Raw genomic sequence first — 23,416 nt, forward strand, 5'->3', positions numbered from 1 at the left:
CTTCAACACTATCGTATTGGCCCACAAGCTGCTTGGAATCAGGAGAAGCATCGAAAAATAGTCATCGTTGCTTAATGTGCAGTGCACTTGGATCCACCAACCCAGTTTTGCAGTGAACGGGCAATGACTCCGCATTGTACTCACGGTCAGTTATGTGGGTTGTATTTGCATCTGAGTTACTACCCACTGTTCGGCTAAACCGAACCTTAGGACACGTTCCCTTTGTGTGCCCAATGCATTTGCAATTCCCACATTTTCTTGGTCTTCGACAGGTGGACGAGGCCCGCCCCGAGTTCCCCTTTGTCTTCACAACATCAGGATCTTCTACTCCAAATTGTCGAGGGAATGAATGTTTCCCTTTGTCTCCATTCCCATCGTTCAGATTCCTCTCATATAACTCCTTCATTCGGCTCGTCATTGGAAGACATGCATCCCTAGCCTTTTTGAAACCTTCTGTTGATTGTAAGGCATAGAAACACATTTCATTGTACGAAGAACTTAATATCCCATATCGGGCCGTCTGTGTTACATTGCTATCAATTGAGGGTTGAGGCTATTGCTGGCCATCCTTGCTTGCAGCCCTTGTCCATCTATGCAGCACACAAGTTGGGGGAATTTGCATTAAATTTTCAGCTTTCATAATACATATCATGTGACAGCAAGGTAGCCCCAATGACTCAAACTTCATGCAAGAACATCTCATTGTAGCATCCACTGGACTGTGTGTTACTATCCATGATCTATCCTTCACTTTGTACTTATGAATATAGTAGCATTTCTGACCATCCGGCAAAGGGAACACGTCCTTGACATTCAACTTCCCCTCTTCTAAGATTTCATCACGGAACATTCTAAATATATTTCGGGTGAATAGCTCAGCTCCATGTCTCTCTATATCTCGCAATGGAGTAATCAATACCGGAAAAGTGTTATTTGTTTCAGCATCATCTCCAGCCTCGTTATACCTTATCCTTGCAAGAGCCGGATCATAGTTCCTTTCAGCATCATCTCCAGCCTCGTTATACCTTATCCTTGCAAGAGCCGGATCATAGTTCCTAACAAATTCATATAGCTTCAATTTGTGTTGGAGGAAGGGATTGAAATAAGCATTCATACACTCCGAGCGCTGAGTGCTCTTTATCCCAACAAAGAAATGTCCACGCATATGTGCCTCAACCCACATATGACGCTTTTCATATGTCTTCAACACCCAACTGTTGGTTTGAAGTCCAAATTTTTCGACCATTGTCGTCCAGCCATGCTCAAACTTTGTCTCATCCGTTTCCATGTCCATGCACTGCTTGAAAACATGTGCAAAGCCACTTATGTGAACATTTGAAACAGCATTTTTCCCAAGATGCCAATTACAAAATCGATGTCTTGTGTCTGGAAATACTCTTCTGATTGCCTCACGCATTGCCTTATCTCCATCTGTCAGTACGGACACAGGTGCTTTATTGTCCATCGCCTCCATAAATGTTTCCAAAACCCATGTGTATGTCTCAATTGTCTCATTAGCTAGCAAAACACATGCAAATATCGTGGTCCTAAAGTGGCTAGTCACACCAGCCAACATGACAAAAGGTTTCTTGTATACATTGGTTTTGTAAGTTGAGTAAAATATCAACACATCACCAAACTTTGCGTAGTCGACCCCCGATTTCGAATCTGCCCAGAACAAATTTTGTAACTTGTTATCGTTACACACATCATACTTGTAAAAAAAACGTGCATCAACATCAAGTTTTGCACATAGGTAAACCAACGCACCCTGCGCATCACCATCATCAACTTCTGCTCTACGTTCGGCTTGAATATGGTTGTGCAGATCCGTACGGATGAAACCAACATTCTCATAAGACCCTGATTGATTTACCATATAGTCCATGATTTGGCTAGTCTTCACACCGACGTTGCGTATAGCCATTGCTTGAGCTTTGTCGGCATTGTTTAAACTGCGATGTGACTTTAGATACATCACACAATGTTGTTCCGCCAATTCATGGTTGTGGTCTGCGACGAAGTGAGTCACAACATACTTTCCCCCTTTACCAGCATCTGCATCGTACCGTATGCGAAATTGGGCTTTGCAACCTACTCTTGTTAGTGCCTTGGGAGCTCTACTCTTCTCAGCAATACGGTCCAAGTATTTTGGTAATCTCTGACCTTCCCTTGAACACAACCACAGCCTACTAATGACCTTTCCCTCTTTATTTGTGTTAAATTTGGATTTTCGTATACTAAATCCCTTGGCTTTAGCATACGCATTGTAAAAAGCTTCTCCATCTTCGACCGAATCAAATTTCTGTTCCAGAATAGCACGTTCAACATCACCAACCATGTCATTGCGATGAGCATCGTCAACCATTTCTTTTTTCACATCGGCTCCGCCATCTTCAACGTTCATGTTGGTTGCTTCTTCATTGCTCAGACCAGCTTCGCAACCATGATAAGGTTCTGGCCAACTTTCATTCATCAAACGAATGTCATCTGCTTCATTTGGAATGTCATAATCATCACCTTCCCTTTTAACTTCCGCTGGGGCCATACTGCACATGACATTAGTACAAACAATTACTTGATGACCGAAAAATGTTAACACAAACACAAACACGACATTTTCACACGGTTTAGTTGTTTGTGCAAACACAAACACTCGCCTGAGAAAGAGAAAAGTCAGTTTCCAATGGAGGGGTTTCCGTTTGAGCGAAGCGTAGAGCGGATGAAGTTAGGATGGGGGTTTAGTTGAGGGAAAATAGCTGAAGTGAAGAGGCCAGAGAGATAGAGAGGGAGACAGAAAGAGGGAGACAGCTCCATACCTCATATCTAGTTGGAGAGAAGGGCTTCACTTCAGCAATGGAACTAACACAGCCTTGTAGTTCCGTTGTTGTTGGAAATCGCCCGTTATACTGTTCCCTACAGAGCTTCGTCAATGGAACCAACCCAACAGGGGCTTCTCGCTATTAATAGAAATCAAGGGTTACACTGACTCAACCTTACACAGAGAGAGATAGAGACGAAATACAGAGAGTGAGTGGGATGCAATCATGCAAATACAAGCATTAACCGGTTGCCCCGGTTTTAATTTTTTCACGATTAAACAATTCAATGGTCTTGATCAATTATTGTAATCTAACGGCTAACAATTGGGTTGCATATGATGTGCAACCTTAAGAGGGTTACACACTTAAACAGAACCCATATTAATAATACCATAGAATGAATTTAGATTAGATAATAAATTTTTTGTTTTTTTTTTTTCATGTAAACATCACTATAAACAATTCTGTATGCCATGCTTGGGGGTTAGATAGATAAAAATATTATTATTTTATGGTACCTACTACCTACTAAACGTTTTGTGTAAGTTGCCAGAGTAGGTTTCCATACACAAGACTCACAAAACAACAATGCTACGTAACTCAAACTTTGTGGCTCAAAAGTGGTTCAAATGGCCAAAACGACGTTGTTTTGAGTACAGAACAACATAAAAATGGCCAAAACGACGTCGTTTTGGCCATTTGAACCACTTTTGAGCCACAAAATTTGAGTTACGAGACATTTTCCCTCACAAAAATACAGAAAATATTATCCTAGTAAAAACTCTACATTATTAGGTAAAATGATTAGTATATCCCTCGGATTATCTTTGGATCTTATATTTTAATAGAGATTTCAAATTAAATATAAATTAAAAAAATTAAATATTTTTATAATTTTTTCATTTAAATTTATAATTCAAAAATTACATAAATAATTTATCAATTTATATAATAAGACGAGCAAAATGAAACCAAAGAAGATATGTCTTGGATCATTTTCGTCCCCTAATTATTATTTGGGCTAATGTTGATTTTAAAATCGATTAAGTTACTCAATTTTGATTTGTATTTGACTTGATTTAGATTTATTTAATGTATGTAATAGAACTATATTATTAAAATTTTATTTTTGTTGTTGTTTTGTATTGAAATTTAAAATTAAGAATTTATAATTTGTCATGTCCTTTAAGTGTTTTGATTTTTGATTTCTTTTTTTCTTTTTTTTTATGTGTGAGAGAGAGAAAGAGAGACATAAGACTCTTTACCGATTATCGGTAATTTATTTTCATGAGCTCAAGATGATCTAGAAACGGCAAAAAAATGAAGAGAAAAATCTATGCATCCAAAAAAAATGATCAAAAAGTTATCTAGAATTTCAAATTTAAGGTGTATATTTGAATTTCTTGTTATGAAGCCACATAATAAATGAATCTTGGCTTTATTCTAACCATTAATTATTCTAATTTTGGTGGCTTATGTTCTAATTCAAAGTTGGCCATGGACATTTTAAAGCTAATTACTCTTTAGTTTCGGTAATGAATAACTCACAACCAAAAACATCTTATCTTAATAGATAGTCATCTTAAACATTGTTTAAGCATTTAAAAACTTGACATTAGGATTTTTGGAGTCTCTTTTTCAACTTCTACAAACTTATTGAACCTTCTAATCCCTAATTGATTTTTTAAAAAACATTAATCCCTAATTGATTTTTATTGAAATGTTTGTTGCTTTTTATATGGGCAAACTAAAGCCTCGTTTGACAAGTGGTTTTTTTAGCAAAAAAAGTAAAAAGTCACTAAAAAAAATCAAAAAACCAACAACTCATACTAAAAAGTCAAAGGTTTCATTTTCTCTCTACTTTTTCCATATCTTTTCGTAAAAAATCAAGAAGTCATCTCAAACATATTAATTTTTTTACATCATATTTTAATCAAAAATCAAAAAATTACTAAAAAAGCCTCTTCGCAAACGAGGACAATGATGATTGGAGAGTTGCTCTAATTTTTAATAGGGTACCCCTAAACTATAAGGTAGATAATAGCAATGATTCATCCCACTAATTTGGGAATACTAATTAACTATTAATGAAGTGAAAATTCAAAAAAAAAAAAATTAAGGCCAAAACATCACATCATGAGTGAAACCCACTCTCTAGAGTTCCTTTAGAGCTCCCAATTTAGAGCTCCCAAACATTTTTTTGATAGATAAACCTATCTACAAGATATGACAAATCTATTTAGGCCTCTTTTGGGAGGTGGGTTATAACCCACTTCCTCTCTCGCAAAAAAACTATTTATAATAAATTTATAAGTAATTTTTTACCAAAAAATTAATTGTAGCCATCTTCTCAAAATAGCCTTAATGCTATGATTAATGACGAATGAGTCTGTACCAAATTTTTTAGTGTGATAGATTTTTATTTTTCTATTTTTCAACCCCTTTGATTGGTGAAGAAAATTATGAATCTATGAGCGCTGGGGTCCTCTGATTTGCTTTACCTAAATTTTGAGCGATGACAAAAACTCTTTTCCCAATATGAATGCGTGTAAGGAAATTATTTAGCCTATGTTGGTTTTTTAATTTTTTAGATTTTTAATTATTTTAATTTCAGATTAAAAAGTCTTGTTTAAAATGAATTTTTTAATTTTTTTTATTTTTATGAAAAAAATAAATGATTATAATTTGAATATAATACTTTATTTTATTAATTTTTTAATTTATTTTATCTTTTTATAATTAAAATAGTCAAAAATAAAAAATAAAAAAACTTATGCCAAACGTGTGGTTTTGAGCTAAAGATATGTGATAAATAAAATATTTTTTAATTTGTTTTTGGTACTTGAGATGTGACAATATATATTATGATGAAATAATCATTTAATTTCATTTTAACCAACCAAATGGGGTCTTTTGGGAAGTTGTCAAAAAAAAGTCAATTTTTTTGCCTTTTAATTTTTTTAGTCAAAAATTATTAAAAAAATTAAAAAATTAAAAAATTAGTTTTTTATCAACTTTCTAAAATACTACAGAATATAAGTCCACATCGCTCAAAAAACAACACTGCCGCATACCCCCAGTGGGGGTCGCACCCCTAGTGAGGTGTCGCGCCTCCACTGGCTGAAACTCAAAAAAAAAATAATAATAATAATTTTTTTTTATCTAATTATGGAGTGCCACCTCACTGGGGTCGAGCCCCAATGGTGTATGAGGCATTTTTCCTCAAAAAATATGTGGTTCTGAAGTGAATCATGACGTGTAGGTGTAGTTTACACAACTGAAAATAGGTCTCATTTTTTAAAAAATTCACCTAAAAAGTCATATACCTTCTTATTTTTTTGATTTAATAATTGTTTTTTTTAGAATTCGTATTAAAACAATTTACTTCGCAAGTCTATCTGATGTGAAAGGATCTAAATTTTTTTTTTTAAATTCAAAAAAGTTCATCAAAAACACACACAAAATAAATAAATAAATAAAAATCTAAAACTAAAACTACTAACCTTTTTTTTTCAAGTGAATATATATATATATATATATATATTTTAAATTTCACTTTTATTGGTGATTGCTCCACAGATAAAAAAAAATCAATAAAAATATCTAAAAAAATTCAATCCCAAAACTGGTGATTGCTCCACAGATAACCATGACTCATGAATCATGATAAAAGGTCAGCACACGTGGGTGGTGGGCGATGGTGGGTTAGACCCACCATTCTCTCTACTTGTCAAGATATTTCAAGAAGTGGTTAAGATGTGGGGCTAGCTCCATATAACATTGATTCGATTGAAATTTTCTTTGAACTTCATTTTTTTTTTTCCATATTTTGAGAGTAGGTTAAAAGATTTTTTTTTTAATTATTATTATTAGTTTTTTTAAATATGAAAAAAATAGAGAAGTGATATGACCAAAAAAAATTAATTTTTAACTGACTTTTCCAAATAAGCCTAAAATTGCATCTTGGGTTGGGTGGAATAAAACTCACGTTGTCACACTTTCTTAAAAAAAAAAAATAGAAAATAGAGCTCCCACTAGTGATGTGGCACCCACTGCCACAATTTGTATAGTTTTTTTTTTTTTTTTGTCACCTCATTAGTGGTGGGTTTAGAGCCACTAAATTAGTGGTCTCTAGCACCGCCGAAAAAAAATTTAGGATATCAAAAGTGGTTGGCAATGATCTTTCAATATTTTATTTAGTTTGGGTTGGATTAATGAAGCATGGACATATCTTCCCTATAAATGCAGCTTTGTTCATTCAACAATGATACATAGTAAAAATAAAATAATTCATAAAGTAATTATATGGATTAGATTCATTCAAAATGTAATCTGAATCACACTAAATTTAAATTTACATAATATTTTCGAGCTCCGTTTATTGCAACTCTTTCCTACTCCATTTGGGAAAATTATTCAACAATCCCGAACACACTACGTGACTATACTCCAAGTCAATCACTAATTACTTAGCCCTCATGTCGTTTTTCTATCCCTAACATAAATCATGGGCTTCTATCTCTCTCTAACAATCAAAATCTTATAAAGCACCACGTATCCATATTCTAAAAATACTGAATAATCACCCATTTGATTAAAAAGATCTCCCTAAAAAAAAAAGAATCAAGAAAGTAAAAACTCATCCTCAACTTTTTATATTTGATATTGACTAACCATATTTGCCACTAGCAATTGACTAATATTTTGTCATTGTTTGTGTCATCTCTTACGTTGATAATTATAATTAATTTATTATTTATAAATAATGAAAATAAATAATGTCTTTTCATATAGTCAGTGATACAAAATAATGAAAAAATTAGATAACATAAGATCCTCATAAGCAAATAAAGGAATGCAACAAATAAAAGACATTCATTATTTCTTTTTTAGTTATGATTAAAAATAATTTAATTATAATATTTTTAATAATTAACACTATAAATATCATAATTTATATATGGTACACACCACCACCATTTTAAAAGTGTATATCATAGAATGACTAAAAAAATACCCGCATCAAAAGTTAAATAAAATGGTTAGGTAAGGTATATGCTTTCTTTCACCTTTGGGACTATCTAGGCCAAGACATGCACTTGGAGAGGATGGCAACTTTTGATGTTTGATATTTGACACAACGAACTTGTCTCCTTAGAGGTATGCAAAGTCAAAAATTGAAAACAGTTTATTTATTAAATTTTTTAAGAGAAATAGTATTTCAAATGGATAATCTGGAAATCATTATACTATACATCCATGAAAGTATATTTGTCAAAAAATGAGAAAATTATTTTGAGAAGATTTAGAATTATATCCATTATATCCACATCAAAATTATTTTGACATTCATGATGTGCTAAGCAAAATTATTTTGACATTCATGATTTAGAAAATATATGATTCTAATCTTTTACTGATAAGAAAAAAAAAATGAGTATACATATATATTTTTATCATCCTTTAACGAATCCAAAATTCAAATACAACCTCAAAGATATATACATCTAACTCAAACTCAAGATACCAATGATGGAAGCAGCAATGACTAAGAACTTATTTCAATCAAATTGAAAATTCCACGAGTACAATAACAAGTTCACAAAGATTCCACGAGTACAATAACAAGTTCACAAAGATTCCGTGTTGGGCTGTGAAGAATAACAATATTACAGTACAATTTAAAATAAATAAATAAATAAATTTGACTCAAACAAGTCTTTTTTCGAGCTTTTGAACCATCAATATTTCTGCTGAAAATCAGGCAATTTTCCCAAATTCCCATTCCAAAAAACAGCAGATCAAACCATGTATGTCATCCCAACTTGCATTATATTGGTATGAGGAACCCTCATAGTCGCCGCGCCTCCCCTGCAATTCCTCCTTAGGAATGCATAAAAGTAGTTTATAACTAATTTCTTGATGAACAACGAGCTTTTCTTTGCCTTCACGTCGCCATGTCCAAGCAAATAAGTAAATCCTGAGTCCATAGCTTCGCGGAGAGCTGAAAGCTCGTACTCAAGTCTTGGATCGTCGTCATCCAATGGCATAACACTAGATGGCAAAGCTGAGACAGATTCATCTGATATAGAAGTTCCTGCTTCTTCAAATCTTTGATCACTCATCAATGGAATCCTCAGCTCCTGGACTTCAGATCCCCTTGACCTCACTGAAATACTATCCAAGTCCATCTCCTCCAAATTGCTCTCCAAGGCAAGATCTTGAGCCTCCCTTCTCAAAAACTTTTCGAGGCTTTCACCCAAAAGCTGCTCAAAAGCACGGTGATCTTCCTTCCTGACATCTTTATAACCATATCGAGCAACACAACGGAACATATGGTAATCTTTAGGACCAACCCTTCGAAATAGAAACCTTTCTTCTTGAGGGACAACTGGAACTGGAACATACTTGATGCAAACAAAGACTACTGTAGAATGAATGGCTGGTAGGTCGAGTAAGAACTGCCCAAAAACTGAGGGTATCCCTTGGACGAGCTCATTGTATAGTAATCCAATTCCCGGTACCCTAACGGTTCCAAGGGTGGATCCAAGTTCAAGCAAGAAATCCATTGAGATCTTCTCCCTCACCTCGCTTCGGTACTTCAACACGCTCCCATAGTTCCAAGTGTACATCACGCAGAGGAAGCAAGAAGCAAAAACAAGAGGAAGCCAACCACCTTCTTTGATTTTTGTTAGAACTGCAGACAAATACATAAGCTCTACCGTCCCAAATACAAGCGGGAAACAAAGAGCCAGAAACAAGTTGGTTTGCCAAATTAGAAGCATCACGAGTGTCACCAATGTAGTGCTGACAACCATGACACCGACTTCTGCTATGCCTGCAAGAACAAATTAATTTTCGTTAGTAAAAAGTCACGTATAAATATCAATAACTCTAAGCTTGTCTTTTCTCTTCTCCAAACGAAATAAAGTAGAAGAAGAGCATAGTGTCAAATTTAGAGTGTGATCATATCAGCATTTTTTTTATCAGCAAAAATAAACTTTATTGATGAAAACCGATCATATCAGCCTTATTGCACCAAATCCCATTAGAACTCCAAAGTTAAGCATTAATGGGGGAGACGAGCACTACAATGGGTGACCCCTGGAAAGTCCTTACATTGCACCCCTTTAGGTTAGGACACAAGGCTTGGTTTGGTTTCGGGTGATATTTAAGCCATGGAAACAATTCAAGCTATTACCAGTAATCTAGTCACAAAAATTGATGGGAAGCTATTGGTACTACAATTTTTTCCTTAAATGGGGACTAAATAGGATAAACAGCTTAGGAATGAATATGAGTCAAAGAAATGCATCATCAAGCAAATGATGTCGGCCCTCAATTATTACAAATTTCAAGAATTCTTCACTGTGTTGGCAATATTTACATTATTTGGGAATCAGATATGTTGGAATTGTTTTTAAAAAAAGTATTTGCCCTAAACAATTTTGGGCGGAACTTTTATAGCTATTCAAATAATACCTTAAGAATGCATTAAACAAGAAGAGCTTTTACCATATGCATTTGCTATGTCTGTGGTGCTCTGAAAGGTTGCAACCACCATCACGCACATGATCATTAGAAACCAATTGATGACAGGGATGTAAATTTGACCCATCTTCCTCCTCGAGGTGTGAACGATCTTCAGCCTTGGGAAGCACCCAAGAGCCATGGATTGCTTGACGCACGAAAATGAAGCAGATATCATGGCTTGACTGGCAATTATAGCAGCAATTGTGGCTAGCACAAAAATGGGCCAGAAAAAGCCATCTGGTTTGTTCACACATAAATGGAATTGTCAAATTGACCAGTTAGGCCTCGTTTGGCAAGTGGTTTTTTTAGCCAAAAAACCAAAAAGTTACTAAAAAAATCAAAAAGCTAACAATCTATACCAAAAAGTCAAATATTCCATTTTCTCTCTACTTTTTGCACATCTTTTCGTAAAAAACCAAAAAATCATCCCAAACATACTAGTTTTTTTTACATCATATTTTAGCCAAAAACCCAAAAAGTTATTAAAAAAGCCTGTTCCCAACCGAGAATGTAGACAAAGATTCTCTTCATTAACACTCCATATGTTTTGGCCAAAAAACATTTATCATAGAAAAAGTTTTCCTATTTGCGATCTTACAACTAATGTGCTAGTGGTTGTATTAGTGGTAGCAGTGGTGGTGGTGGTGGTAGTGGGGTGGTTGAGGTGATGGTGGCAGTGGTGGTGTGATGACATTGTTAAAACTTTAGTTTGGAAATTTTTTTCCATCTTTCAAAAGTACAAAACATTACCTGCTCAAATAAACTTTTAGTTCAGAATATATGAGCAACCATAAAGCAGCAGTCATCACCTGGGATAGAATCGTAGAATATTCGTTCCGTTGAGTCGGGGTATTTCATTAAATATGCAGCTTGACCCATGTAAGCCAACAGAAGGCAGGGGAATACCACACAAGTGAAGGCAATCTGTGGCAATCAGCACAGAGCATATGTAATGGGCTATAGCAATAGAATGTATATGAAAAGAACATTCTTCAAGCCAAGTCATCAGTCAGGAACTATATAGCAAAAGGGAAACCTGTATTGACGGTACAGAGAAATGGCCTAAATCAGCAAACATTGCTTCAGCTCCTGTAACCACATGAGATATGTCAAACAACTTAAAAACTAAAGGTGATAAAAAAATATTACCATATCTCTAACTAATTTTGAAATCCAATGGCATAATATGATATCAATTTGAAACATCAAAAAGTTTTAAGATTTTCCAGCACAAGCAAATCACAACAGCAAATTACACTGTTATTGTAATGATAAATGAGTGTTCTACCACAAGGGCTGAAGGATTCACCCAATTGTCATTAACTTGAAACTTCTTTGGTGTTTTTATCTATGTAGTCTACCAATACAACTAGGTACCATTGCTTTTGGATCTTTCTTACTTATTTAGTGGTGATTATTTTCATAAGGAAAATGCTATTTCACCAGAATTTGTATACAACATCTGCTTCCAGAATGACGTGGCAGTAGCACACTAGTAAATTATGTTGATAATAACAGGTCTTATTTTGTTAAATGAATGGACCACAATAAACCACATAATTCTGTACACACTTTCTGCTTGTATAAAACTATTCTTTTCATAATTGCTGCAAAAGTTCATCTATTCTTTGTGTTGTGAACCAAAACCTGGTAGTATTATTGACAAATTAATTGTGATCCTAATGGTATTCATTCTTCAAAGTAAATAGATGAAGCTTAGATATAGCTAGGTTTCTCCTGTGAGTAAACAGACTGCAGTACCTTGTTGGAAAAGTTGGATCTTACAACTCAACAAAGCCTTTTCGCAACTACATGTGATCAGCTACATGAACTTGTATTGTCATTCCACTCAATCAAGGCCATAATCTCAATTAAATGCAAGCTAAAATGTCTTTCTTTATAATCTCAAGTTAATTTTAATCTCCCTGGTCCTCTAGCATTACCCTCAATATGGATAGGGTCACTCTTCCTGAGGCAATAATTGGTCTTTGTTATACATAACTGAACCATCTTAATCGAATTTTCTTCTTTTATCTTCAATGGCATTATCTCTACATCTCACAAATTCGATCATTCTTAATTCTCTCTCCTAATTTTCCGGTGCATCTGCCTCAACATTCTCACCTAGGCTACATATATTTTACTAATACATTGCTTCCCTACATTCTGTACGACAAAGCATAGCTGGATTATGAGTGGCATGGTCTAACTTCACTTGTGATGGTCTGAACTCCCCATCCAGCAGCCAGTTTCCTACGTACACCAAAAAAGAAAAGTGAAAAGAGGATATGGCAAGTTGTATTTCTTTTACTTTCCTTGCGACTCCAGGGTCAGTATAATTGCATAATTTTAGGACAATATCCACCTTAAAAAAGTCAAGTTCGCATTTTAGAATGAAGTATATCTATGCTCTCATTAAGCGTACCGTACCACAATAGAGGCATTAACAAATTAACTGTCCCTATTGTTGAGGATCTTAAACTAGATTTTTGGTATGTGGAACAGTTGAATGGGGAAAATAAACAAAAGAGTGCCCCCACATAGGAGTTGAGATACCTTAAATTTCCTACGCATATGCGAAAGACTGTTCACCAGAATATGATTACAAATGGGTAATATAATCATATTTTGTCAAGTCAGAATGAGTATAAATATAGTAAATGCTTCGGAAGGAGTATATGCTTGCTCCACATACCTGTAATGCACAAAACACAACCACCAAGAGCTGACCAAGCCTTTACTGTGTTGTTCTTGAAGAAAAAATAAATATAAACTGGATTGAAGGCCCTCAGAACACTGGTATCATACTTAATTAGGTTGTAAAGTCCAATACATCCCAAGCTAAAGAACCACAAAGCAAGTGCAGGAGCGAATGCAAAAGCCACTTTACCAGTCCCAAACTGCTGTATGCTAAACAACCCTATGAGGATAACAATTGAGACGATAACTACAGCATCTGTAAACAAAATCAACCAAAATGTCATCAGTGATTTTTCCTAGCGTTTCATCACAATAGTTAGACAAGAATGCTTGAGAGCTTCTGGCTGAAATTTCATAGGACATCTGTTTCACTCTAACCCTCTGTTTGTTCTGGCAGAAAATATTTTCCAATGGTAATTTTTTTCTATAGAAAACTTTTTTCAGAAAATGTTTTCCGTAGAAAAAGTTTTCCTATGTTTCATTGCATCCTTGAAATTAATGTGCTAGTGATTATATTAGTGGTGGTGGTGGTGGTGGTGGGGCAGTGGTGGTAGTGGGGCAGCGGTGATGGTGGGTGGTGATGTTGGTGGTGGTGGCAGGGGCAGTGGCGATGGTGGTGGTGGAGGTGATGCTGGTAGTAGTGTGGTGGCATTGGCAAGACTTTAGTCTGGAAAACACTTTCCATCCAAATAAGCTTATTTTCTTGTTGACCACAAAAAATATTTTTTGTTGACTTTCATTTTCCATTGCACAAAACACCAGAAAATGTAGAAAATAAAATGTTTTCTGCCCAAACAAACAGAGCATACGAAACACCCTTAATCAGCCACTCAGTTAGTTGAGTCAATTCATGGTTTAAGGTCTGCCAAAGGGCTCCTCAACTGTAAGCTGGTATATAGGAAACAAGCAGCCAGAAACAAAAGCATTCTGCCCAAAATTAAATAAGTGATCCATGCAATAAAGTTCAGTCTATACTCTACAATTCAATTATTGAAAATGCAGATCTTAGTGTGAATAGAACAAGTTTACCCACTTGTACCAAATCCTGAAATTTCACCCTGCAGACCACTCACAGCAGACATGACTGCAAGAGAAAAATGTCATAGTTAGACATTGAATATCAAAGCAAGCTTTATCATCATCATTCCACAAAGAAACATGATGATACATACACATCCACACTATTCAGGAAACAAAATTCTAGGTAACCTTCCCTGGGAGGTTGGGCATACTTGATTAAGGCAGCAAGACTATCAAGAAGTAGAAGGGAAAGATGATAATAATATTTTTGTGAAAGTAGTTCAGCAGACCATGGCTACAATGAGTTCCACATCAACAATTGACACACTACTGGAAAAGAAAACTGCAATAAACATATGTGCAGTCACAGTTTTTGCTTCAAATCATGCCTTCAGATGAATGGCTCAGAAGTTTTACTGGGTTTGTTGTTTCCAACTCAGTAAATGTATACTGTGTGCATAATCCTTTTTGTCATTTTTTTGTGCCCCAGGGGCACTCGTTAGCAAGACCGTAAAAATACAACCAGTTCACACAGTATCTCTGTAGGTGGAGTTCTGGGGGAATCTCAAACCATTCACACTTCAGTTATCTTATGTCTTGCAACTATGAGTTGCCAATCCATGATTACCCAGTGGTAAGACCAAATATTAGCCTTGTTACAACAAAAACTAATGTTTTAATCGGTTGAGCTGAAGCCTTCTAGAAATTTCCAACAATGATGAATCTCCAAAAAAATTTACACACACTAAACTATTCTGGGGATGAGTTTTGAAATAATCAAATTACCTGATATTGCTGGGGTCAGAATACCATCTCCTATTACCATGGAAGTTCCCATCAGAACCAAAAGCAAGAGAAGGGTTTTCAAGTAGGATCTCCGTTCCAAGGCCTCTTTTATACCCAAAGCCCTTTCTAACTCTGGAGTGGGCAATCTGAGCTTAAAACTCGAGATGTCTTCATCAGCCTGTTGACGATTTGGCAGCAAATTAACTTTTGCATACCTGCAGATCAGCGAATATAGAGCAAATGTTCCACCTGCATATATAGAGTAACCAATTAGTCAACATACTTAGGCTGTGTTTGGATGTCCTTTCCCTTTCTAAATCCCTACCCAAATTCATGATCCAAATACAGTCTTATGGCCAACAGAAACATGAGCACAAAGAAGAGAATATTTTGGAGAAGTGAAAACATACCTTCCCCATTATCGTTAGCTTTGAGCACTACGAAAACATATTTAGCTAAAGGTAGCAGGGCAATTGTGTACATTACTAGTGATAACGCCCCTAAGAGATCAACATCTGACTTGATAGGCACCTTGCTGAACACATCAGTAAAGACATATAAAGGGCTCGTGCCCATGTCACCATATACAACACCGAGTGTTTGAAATGCCAATGCAACAGTTTGCCAAAGGGAAGGATCCTGATTTTGAAGCAATTAAAATTAGTAAGAGAAAATTAGCATGTTTTTACTTGCAAACATATCTTCTCAATGCAGTATTAAGAGAACCCTGACATTTTGGATAATTTCTATTTCTGCTTGCATCATGGAGCTTACAGTTACTTGAACTAACTACCTCTGACGGTTTGGCATCATTAGGGTTCTCATTATTCGACCAATATAGCTACAAGCCCTTATCATGGTATGGGCATTAAATAAATAAATAAAACAGCTCAGGAAATGTTAGAATTTACCATCACCTACCACACACTTACCATCACCTACCACACACTCACCTACTACACTCACCTACTCCTCACCTACCACCACCTAACCTACATCTATATAATCAATCAATTGTAACATCAATACATGAATCAATAATACAATTCTTTATTTCTCTTTATACATTAAATTTCTACATGGTATCAGAGCCATAAGATTTAGGCCCGTATTTTGTTTTCTCACCGGCGGGCAGCCGGCCGGCAACCTTGCCTTCGCTGCCCGCTGGAATTTTGTACACATACCTTCACTTTCCTGCCTCTTCCAACTTTCTTACAACTGTTGTCCCATAGATGGGCTTCATATCTACCGGTCCATCTATGCCTTGTGACACCTCTATACTGTGAAGTCCTCTGTCCAAATGCATCAATGGACTTCCTATGGACAACCTGCTTCTGATCAAGCTTCTCAGACCCTCTTTTCTTCCCCTCCTTGAATAGTGTTTGGTACACCTCATGGCCTCTAAATGCATAGTAATCTGAGTATTGCTGGGCTAATAACGAAGGCCTCTCGAGCAACTGAGATGGGGCTTCATATTCCCTTGCCCATCCAGCATCCATAACCATCACTTTGTCACAGTCCATAACTGTGGGTATTCTGTGAGCTATGCTGATTATTGTAAACGACACAAAGTCCTCGCGAATGGTTTTCTGAATGACAGCATCGGTCTGGGAGTCGACAGAAGCCGTTGCTTCGTCCATAAACAGAATCTTGCTGTGTTTTAGCATGACTCTCCCCAAGCACAGAAGCTGTCTCTGTCCCACACTCCAATTGTCTCCGCCATCAACCACTGATGCATTGAGTTTTTCAGGCTTTGCAGCCACAACATCTTTTAGTGGTACTGTTTTTGTGCGAAGGGACAGAAATCATCACATTTCTCACCTTTTTTTCTTTTATTTTGTCCTCCACTTTACACCTCACATGCCTTCTCTCTGTCTAAACAATAATTTTCCACCATCTCCCTCTTTTTCTACACAATATTTTTGTACCACCGCCCACTCCATGATACCAATATCAAAAAAAAAAAAAAACAAAAAAAAAAATTTCATTCCAGTTAATTTTTCTGCATTACCACACCTACCATTCGAGTTTGCCAAACACACTTGCTTTATTCATATCGGGACTCACCCCGATCACCATTTTACATCCAAAAAAAAAAAAAAACAACAACAACAACAAACAAACCAACAAAAAACAAAACACCCACACCCCCAGTGGGATTTTTCTTCTCTACTCTACTGCGGGTCTCTTCTTCTTGCTTTTCTCTTGATTGTCCCGTGACTGCCCAGCCTCCATGCTTCCTAGACCACCAAGCAAGTTGCCTCCTCCCTGCTCCTCCACTACAGCATATGACGGCCCTCCAAATCGGAACATAACGGTGGCCTTCCGCTTCAACTCCTTGTTTTCTGCCTTTAGCACACTTATCTCTGCTCGCGCATCCTTATACATGCGTTGGAGCAGAGCCAGCTGGGAGTTTAACTGTTGCACCTCATTTGTCCTGCTCTGCAGCCGGTGCGACAAGTTTGTGACCGCAGTCATGGTTTCCACACATGACTTCAGAGTATACTGATTGGCCTCAATATCAGTTTGCACCGCCATTTTTTGCTCCACCGACCGCATCGGAAAGTTCAACGGAGCAAACACAGAGGTGTTTGGTTGAGGTTCACTGGCCACCGCACCAGTTCTCTCTCTTGTTGACTCGTTGAGGTCGGGAAAGAGGGTGAGCAGTCCACGGGAAGACGAGGACGAGGCCATTTTCTGGGCAACAGAGTGTTACAGAATATCTCTCGCAACAGAGTGTTACAGACTCTCTCTCTCAGCACAACGAAGAGTTTTTCAGACTCTCTCTCTCAGCACAACGAAGTTTTTTTCAGAGTTTTTTCGCAGCTTTTCTCTGCCTCAGCCTCAGCATCAACCTTGGTTAAATAGCCAAGGCAGCCACGCGCATCGCGCGCCTCTTGCCACCAGCCGACAAACGGGCACGCAAGCCAAGGCGCCCACGTGCCTCGCCATCATGTCCGGCACACCTTTTGATGAATTGGGCACGCCTTTTGATGGCACGCCTTTTTATGGATTGGGCACGCCTTTTGATGGCACGCCTTTTTTTGAAAAATTGGGCGCACCTTTTGAGGATGCGATTTTTTAAGGGGTCCGACAAGACTCTGTAAACTGTCCCGACATTGATTCCGGTTAGCTCCTTTATGGGTCCGACAAGACTCTGTAAACTGTCCCGACATTGATTCCGGTTAGCTCCTTTATGGGTCCGACAAGACTCTGTAAACTGTCCCGACATAGATTCCGGTTAGCTCCTTTATGGGTCCGACAAGACTCTGTAAACTGTCCCGACATAGATTCCGGTTAGTTTCTACAAGGGTCCGACAAGACTCTGTAAACTGTCCCGACATTGATTCCGGTTAGTTTCTATAAGGGTCCAGCAAGACTCTGTAAACTGTCACAACAACTGTCACAACAGTGTCTGCTACAACGGTCCGACATGACCCCATAAACTGTCTTCTACATCGGTCTGACACCGCCATCCAGTGTCCTCTACACCGTTATGACACCACCATACAGTGTCCTCTATAACGTTATGACACCACCATCCAGTGTTTTCACCAACGGTCTGACACGACCATACAGTGTCTCCTATCTTTATTTTATTTTTTATGTATTTTCTTGTTTTGTTCCTCTCTCCAAACTCAAGTTGGTTAGTTTCTATCCTCCTTGAGTTTGCGGGGGGCTGTTAGAATTTACCATCACCTACCACACACTTACCATCACCTACCACACACTCACCTACTACACTCACCTACTCCTCACCTACCACCACCTAACCTACATCTATATAATCAATCAATTGTAACATCAATACATGAATCAATAATACAATTCTTTATTTCTCTTTATACATTAAATTTCTACAGGAAAACCTACCGAGCTAATATATTTCAGGAAAAAACTGTCTCGTTGAAGTAGAATATTTAGGCTGTATTAAAAAAAAAAAAACAGAAGAAGAAAGAATGGCTTCTGAAAGCAACATCCTGTTAGTATGCAATTTGCTTGATTCTCCTTGATCGTTGATAGTCATGTTTTTCACCTAATAACATCCATTGTAAAGTTTTCAGTGGAGGTATTTCCTGTGAAGTATATTCCCAAGCGCCATGAACTTGTAATTTTGGGCTTGGAAATAAATGACTTGTTGATGTTAGTGTTTCTCAATCACTATATCTTGTAATTATTGTTCAAAAGTATCCAGCACCCCCGACAAAGAGATATTATTTTTGCAAAATTACCATTGCAATTGCATAGAGTAGTTCAATTCTGGCAATGTCAAGTTCAGACACAAGAAGATCAATATAGTTCCAACATAAAGTGGCATAACGTGGACTGTAATTGGAACTAAAATAGAAGAATAACCAATGCTGCATGCCCCAAATAGTAGCTTGAATTCATGCTGGCTTAAAAACTCATCTTCTTTAGCATTACTTCAAAACACACTCTTAGGCATGTATTATTATAGTTCTTCTGCTTCTTAGTCAATCACAAGAAAAGAACACAAGAAAAAGTGCACAAATTGCTCCTAGACAATGGAAAGAAAGTGAAATTCGAAATCACTCTGTAACTATATTGACTTCTTTAGAAGACACTACTAAACCCTTTCAGTTGTCCATTTACATCTACAGTGAAAAAGGATTTTTCTATGCCTAAACAAACACATTTGTACACACAATCATTAGTTGTTAGTTTCTTATGTATCAATTTAGGTTTAAATTCCCCAGTTAAAGCAAGCCCCAACAACAGGATCTGAATCATCTCCATCACATCATCAATGGTTGCGAACAGCAAACGCAACATATATTTATTTCAAATTCAAAAACAATTGAGCGAGAATCTAAAATTCTAAATGACAACAATTATAGACTGCTAATTTTGAATTTTAATATCAACATTAGATAAATGATATGCTAAATGATAAAATCGAAAGAAAAACCAAACTTTACTAACAAATATACTATTAGAAGATGAATAGGGTTTTAAATAAGTTGGGGCTGTTTTGACCTTGGCATGGTGATCTTGAAAACCAGCAATTTCCATGGCTTCAACATCAAATGAATCAACCCTCTTGGGCTTCTTGACTAACCTTCTCCTGACAGATCCATACCCATCTCTAGATTCTCTACTCTCATTTTCATCAAGCAGTGACCATGGAGGGGACTCAGAGTCCACTTCACTGCCATCAACCCACCGGGCAGAGGCAGATCCATCCCCACCACCAGTTCTGCCCACCAACCTAACACTGATCTCCTCAATCCTCTCTTCTTCCATAGCCCCCAAATTCTACAACCTCAGCAACAATCAATCAAGAAATGAACCCAAATGGAATCAATCCACCATGTGTCTGGCACAACCCACTAAACCCTTCACTCTAAGCAATAGTCAATCAAGAAATGGACCAAATATAATCAATCCATCATGTTCTGGCAAAACCCACAAAACCCTTCATTCTCAGCAACAATCAATCAAGAAATTGACCAAAAATGGAATCAATTCATCATGATCCAGCAAAACTCACAAAACCCTACACTCTAAGCAATGATCAATAAAAAATGGACCAAAAATGCAATCAATCCATCATGTTCTGGAGAAGAAGAAAAAAACAGCAGCCCCCCACAAAACCCAATTATGAAAGTTTCAACCAAGAAATGGACCAAAATTGCAATCAATCCATCATTTTCTGGAAACACCAACAAAACCCAGTTGTGAAAGTTTCAACCAAGAAATGAACCAAAATGGAATCAATCCATCATTTTCTGGCCCAGTTGTGAGAGTTGGGCAAAACACCCTATGGGTTGCAGTAAAACTCTTCACCGGTGTCAATCTTCCATTTGATGTTTTTCGAGGTTTCCTTTTCTGACAGTTTTAAAATTAAATTGTAAGGAACAAAGGCCAGTGAGAGAGAGAGAGAGAGAGAGAGAGAGAGAGAGAGAGAGTCATTGAATGGTAACAGACAAAACAACAATAATCAAAACCAGACAGAGAGATTCAACAACCATAAGAAAGAAAAGAGAAAAAAGTATCCTGTGAAATGGGTGTAGCTCCCTACAGTGATGATATGAGATTGGTCAGTGAATTGTCAGCGTTGTGGATTGGGTAGATGTGAGGGAGCACTGGGAATCAGTAGACCTCGCTGTAGACAACTGCAAGAGTTGGTAATTTTACGGAAACACACCTCTATCTCCATTGGTTGTTTAGTTTTCAGATTACTTTGTTTATGTTGCCTTTTCATAAATTCCATCTCTACGAGACAAAAAAAACACGTGTTAAAACATCCCAATCCAACAGATCCTTTATACTTAACTGATCCCTTATCCAACTCTCCACTCCCCAAAATTTAAGGGTTGATACAGTCACTCCCCCATTTGTAGGGAGCCACCATAACTTCTCCAAACATATATAATTATTATTTTGCACTGATAATAGTAATAATAATTTATTTTTGCTTCTTATTTGGATTTTTATTTATTTAATTTAAATTTTTAGATTTTTGGGTCCTTAATAATAAAAAATTATCTAATAATTTGAAAATCTCGTGTCTATATGTCTGTCTAATAATATTTTATAATTTGTCTACAATTTAATTAAAAAATCATAAAGAAATATAATTTATCCACCGTTTAATTAAAAAACAATGAATAAATAATATTTAAATCGAATAGAGAAATAATAATAGAGAGTATTGTTGGATAAAGTGGTTGAAAAAGTGACTCCCTAAAATAAGAAATCAATTTTTTAATTATATTTTAGGAAATAAATAGAGTAGATTGTTGGAATGCTCTTTAATCACACCTCATAAATTAAGATAAAGAATAATCCTTCATAACTCGAAATCTCTTTGTCCCGAATGGCTCGACTACCTAAAACGATGTCGTTTTGAGCTCTTTTTTTCCCCCCCCCCTTATATCACAGAAACAAATAGAGGAATAGAGAGAAAACAGCATAAGAGAAAGAGATAAAAGGGAGGGAAAGAGAGAGCACCCATCGCCGGCGTCGCCATCACCAGTGCCATCACCGGCACTGCCATCTCCTGTGTGTATACACATATCTATATATACAGATCTATGTACCTCTCTGTGTGTGTATCTCTCTCTCTCTCTCTCTCTCTCTATCTCTCTATCTCTCTATTATGAGTTATGAAAAAATAAAAAAATAAAAAATAAAAAAATAACTGAGCAAGACTAGATATGTTGTTGATGATGATGTGTTGTTGACGATGATGATGCTAAAGAAAAAAAAAAAGAGCAGGAACAAATCTCTTCTCTTCTCTTCCTCCTTCTTCTTCTTCTTCTTCTTCTTCTTTGTAGACTAAAACTTATGAGAAAAGAGAAAGAAAGGGAAAAAATATAAAAAATAAAAAATAAAAAACGATGTCGTTTTGGATTGGAGCCATTTCGAACCAAGTATTTTTCGAGCTACATAGCAGTGCTGTTAAGATAAATTATAAATATAGTATTGATACTTGCTTAAAGAGAAATACTATGGTGTGCATCCCTTTAGGGGTGCATATTATATGCACGCTATTACAAAATATATAATTTTATCACAAAATTTTATAATATCAACTATAGAATGTATAATTTTATAACGAATTGGCATAACAAAAAATGTCGTAACCGAATCACAAATTTTTACAATATCAATAACAAAAATTTTAGATATTCTGTTACGCCAATTTGTGGTAAGACTGCACATTTTGTGATTGATATTATGAAATTTTATAACAATTACACATTTTTGCGATATGGTGCATATGGTATGTACACGTCATAGGATTTCCCTTGCTTAAAACATGAATTGCCTTTTGTGAAAATTAAAAATACTCTTTTTGTCATAATTGTTTATTTAACAGAATTAACTAAAAAAATAAAATTTTTACTGATTCTCTTATAAAATAATAAAATTACATAAATTATTAATTGAAATAAATGTCTGACATCATTAAAACTTATGAATTTACTTAATAATTTATTTATAAAATGTGTCATTTGTTATGAAATTAGAAATTTCAATGACTGTTATTTAATTTCCAAAACCACATTAAACAATTTGTATTTTAAACAAACTCGAAGACTATATTTGTAATTTACCTTTAAAATTATTTATAGACTATAAAATTTGCAAATATTCAATACAAATTATTGAATATTTAAAACCCACCCTCGTGTAGGACCCATACTCATATTTGGTAGAATATTTAGCATCTTTAGCAACAAAATTTTATTAAACACTCGCATGTGGAACCCATCCATACAGGACCCACACTCGTATCAGTGTTTGGTAGAATATTTGAAATTTCTAACATTTTTAGATATATAGCCTTCGTTTGGGGAAAAAAAAATTAGCTTGACTTTTTTGCTATTTTAACCTGACTAAAAAAGTTCTGTTTGGGAAGATCTTTTTGCATTTTTGTAGTTTTGTGAAAAAAAAAAATTAATAATTATGATTTAAATGTGACATCTTATCTTATTAATTTTTAACTTATTTTATCTTTTAGTAGGCTTTTAGTCCGAACTCGCTTGCTAAACGAAACATATAAATTATAGTGACAAATTCTCTAC

At 36.0% G+C, this 23,416-nt stretch overlaps 2 protein-coding genes across 3 annotated transcripts; both read right to left on the reverse strand.

The window, feature by feature from the left end:
• Nucleotides 1–553: 553 nt before the first annotated feature.
• Nucleotides 554–2,368, reverse strand: LOC114320315 (protein FAR1-RELATED SEQUENCE 5-like). Its single transcript, XM_082872538.1, has 3 exons — nucleotides 1,567–2,368; nucleotides 966–1,431; nucleotides 554–590 (listed from the first exon to the last, which is right to left on the reverse strand). Exons 1-3 carry the CDS (start codon nucleotides 2,366–2,368, stop codon nucleotides 554–556), a joined length of 1,305 nt encoding a protein of 434 aa, XP_082728664.1.
• Nucleotides 2,369–8,367: 5,999 nt separating this feature from the next.
• Nucleotides 8,368–21,063, reverse strand: LOC114320281 (Potassium transporter family protein). Of its 2 annotated transcripts, XM_028267419.2 has the most exons (9): nucleotides 19,860–21,063; nucleotides 15,272–15,500; nucleotides 14,862–15,110; nucleotides 14,089–14,139; nucleotides 13,051–13,311; nucleotides 11,392–11,444; nucleotides 11,165–11,279; nucleotides 10,338–10,592; nucleotides 8,368–9,660 (listed from the first exon to the last, which is right to left on the reverse strand). In XM_028267419.2, the coding sequence occupies exons 1-9, from the start codon at nucleotides 20,124–20,126 to the stop codon at nucleotides 8,624–8,626; spliced, it is 2,517 nt and encodes an 838-aa protein (XP_028123220.2). In that variant the 5' UTR covers nucleotides 20,127–21,063; the 3' UTR covers nucleotides 8,368–8,623. The 2 variants fall into 2 exon arrangements, with proteins under 2 accessions (XP_028123220.2, XP_082727495.1); XM_082871369.1 differs by lacking the exon at nucleotides 10,338–10,592.
• Nucleotides 21,064–23,416: the final 2,353 nt, after the last annotated feature.

The sequence above is a fragment of the Camellia sinensis genome, chromosome 5 (genome assembly GCF_055761805.1).
Source record: "Camellia sinensis isolate YWXY chromosome 5, ASM5576180v1, whole genome shotgun sequence".
In the NCBI taxonomy this organism is placed as follows: Eukaryota; Viridiplantae; Streptophyta; class Magnoliopsida; order Ericales; family Theaceae; genus Camellia; species Camellia sinensis.

What these genes read in the sequence shown, in the direction of transcription:
- LOC114320281 (XM_028267419.2), bottom strand. Translation starts at nt 20,126, where the DNA reads ATGGAAGAAGAGAGGATTGAGGAGATCAGTGTTAGGTTGGTGGGCAGA. An exon ending in AATTTCAGGATTTGGTACAA is followed by an intron (nt 13,312 to 14,088) that starts GTGGGTAAACTT and finishes TTTTGTTTACAG; the next exon opens with ATGCTGTAGTTATCGTCTCA. An exon ending in AGACATAGCAAATGCATATG is followed by an intron (nt 9,661 to 10,337) that starts GTAAAAGCTCTT and finishes TTGTTCTTGCAG; the next exon opens with GCATAGCAGAAGTCGGTGTC.
- LOC114320315 (XM_082872538.1), bottom strand. Translation starts at nt 2,368, where the DNA reads ATGGTTGACGATGCTCATCGCAATGACATGGTTGGTGATGTTGAACGT. An exon ending in ACCTTTTGTCATGTTGGCTG is followed by an intron (nt 1,432 to 1,566) that starts GTGTGACTAGCC and finishes CCGTACTGACAG; the next exon opens with ATGGAGATAAGGCAATGCGT. An exon ending in CCGGCTCTTGCAAGGATAAG is followed by an intron (nt 591 to 965) that starts GTATAACGAGGC and finishes TGTGCTGCATAG; the next exon opens with ATGGACAAGGGCTGCAAGCA.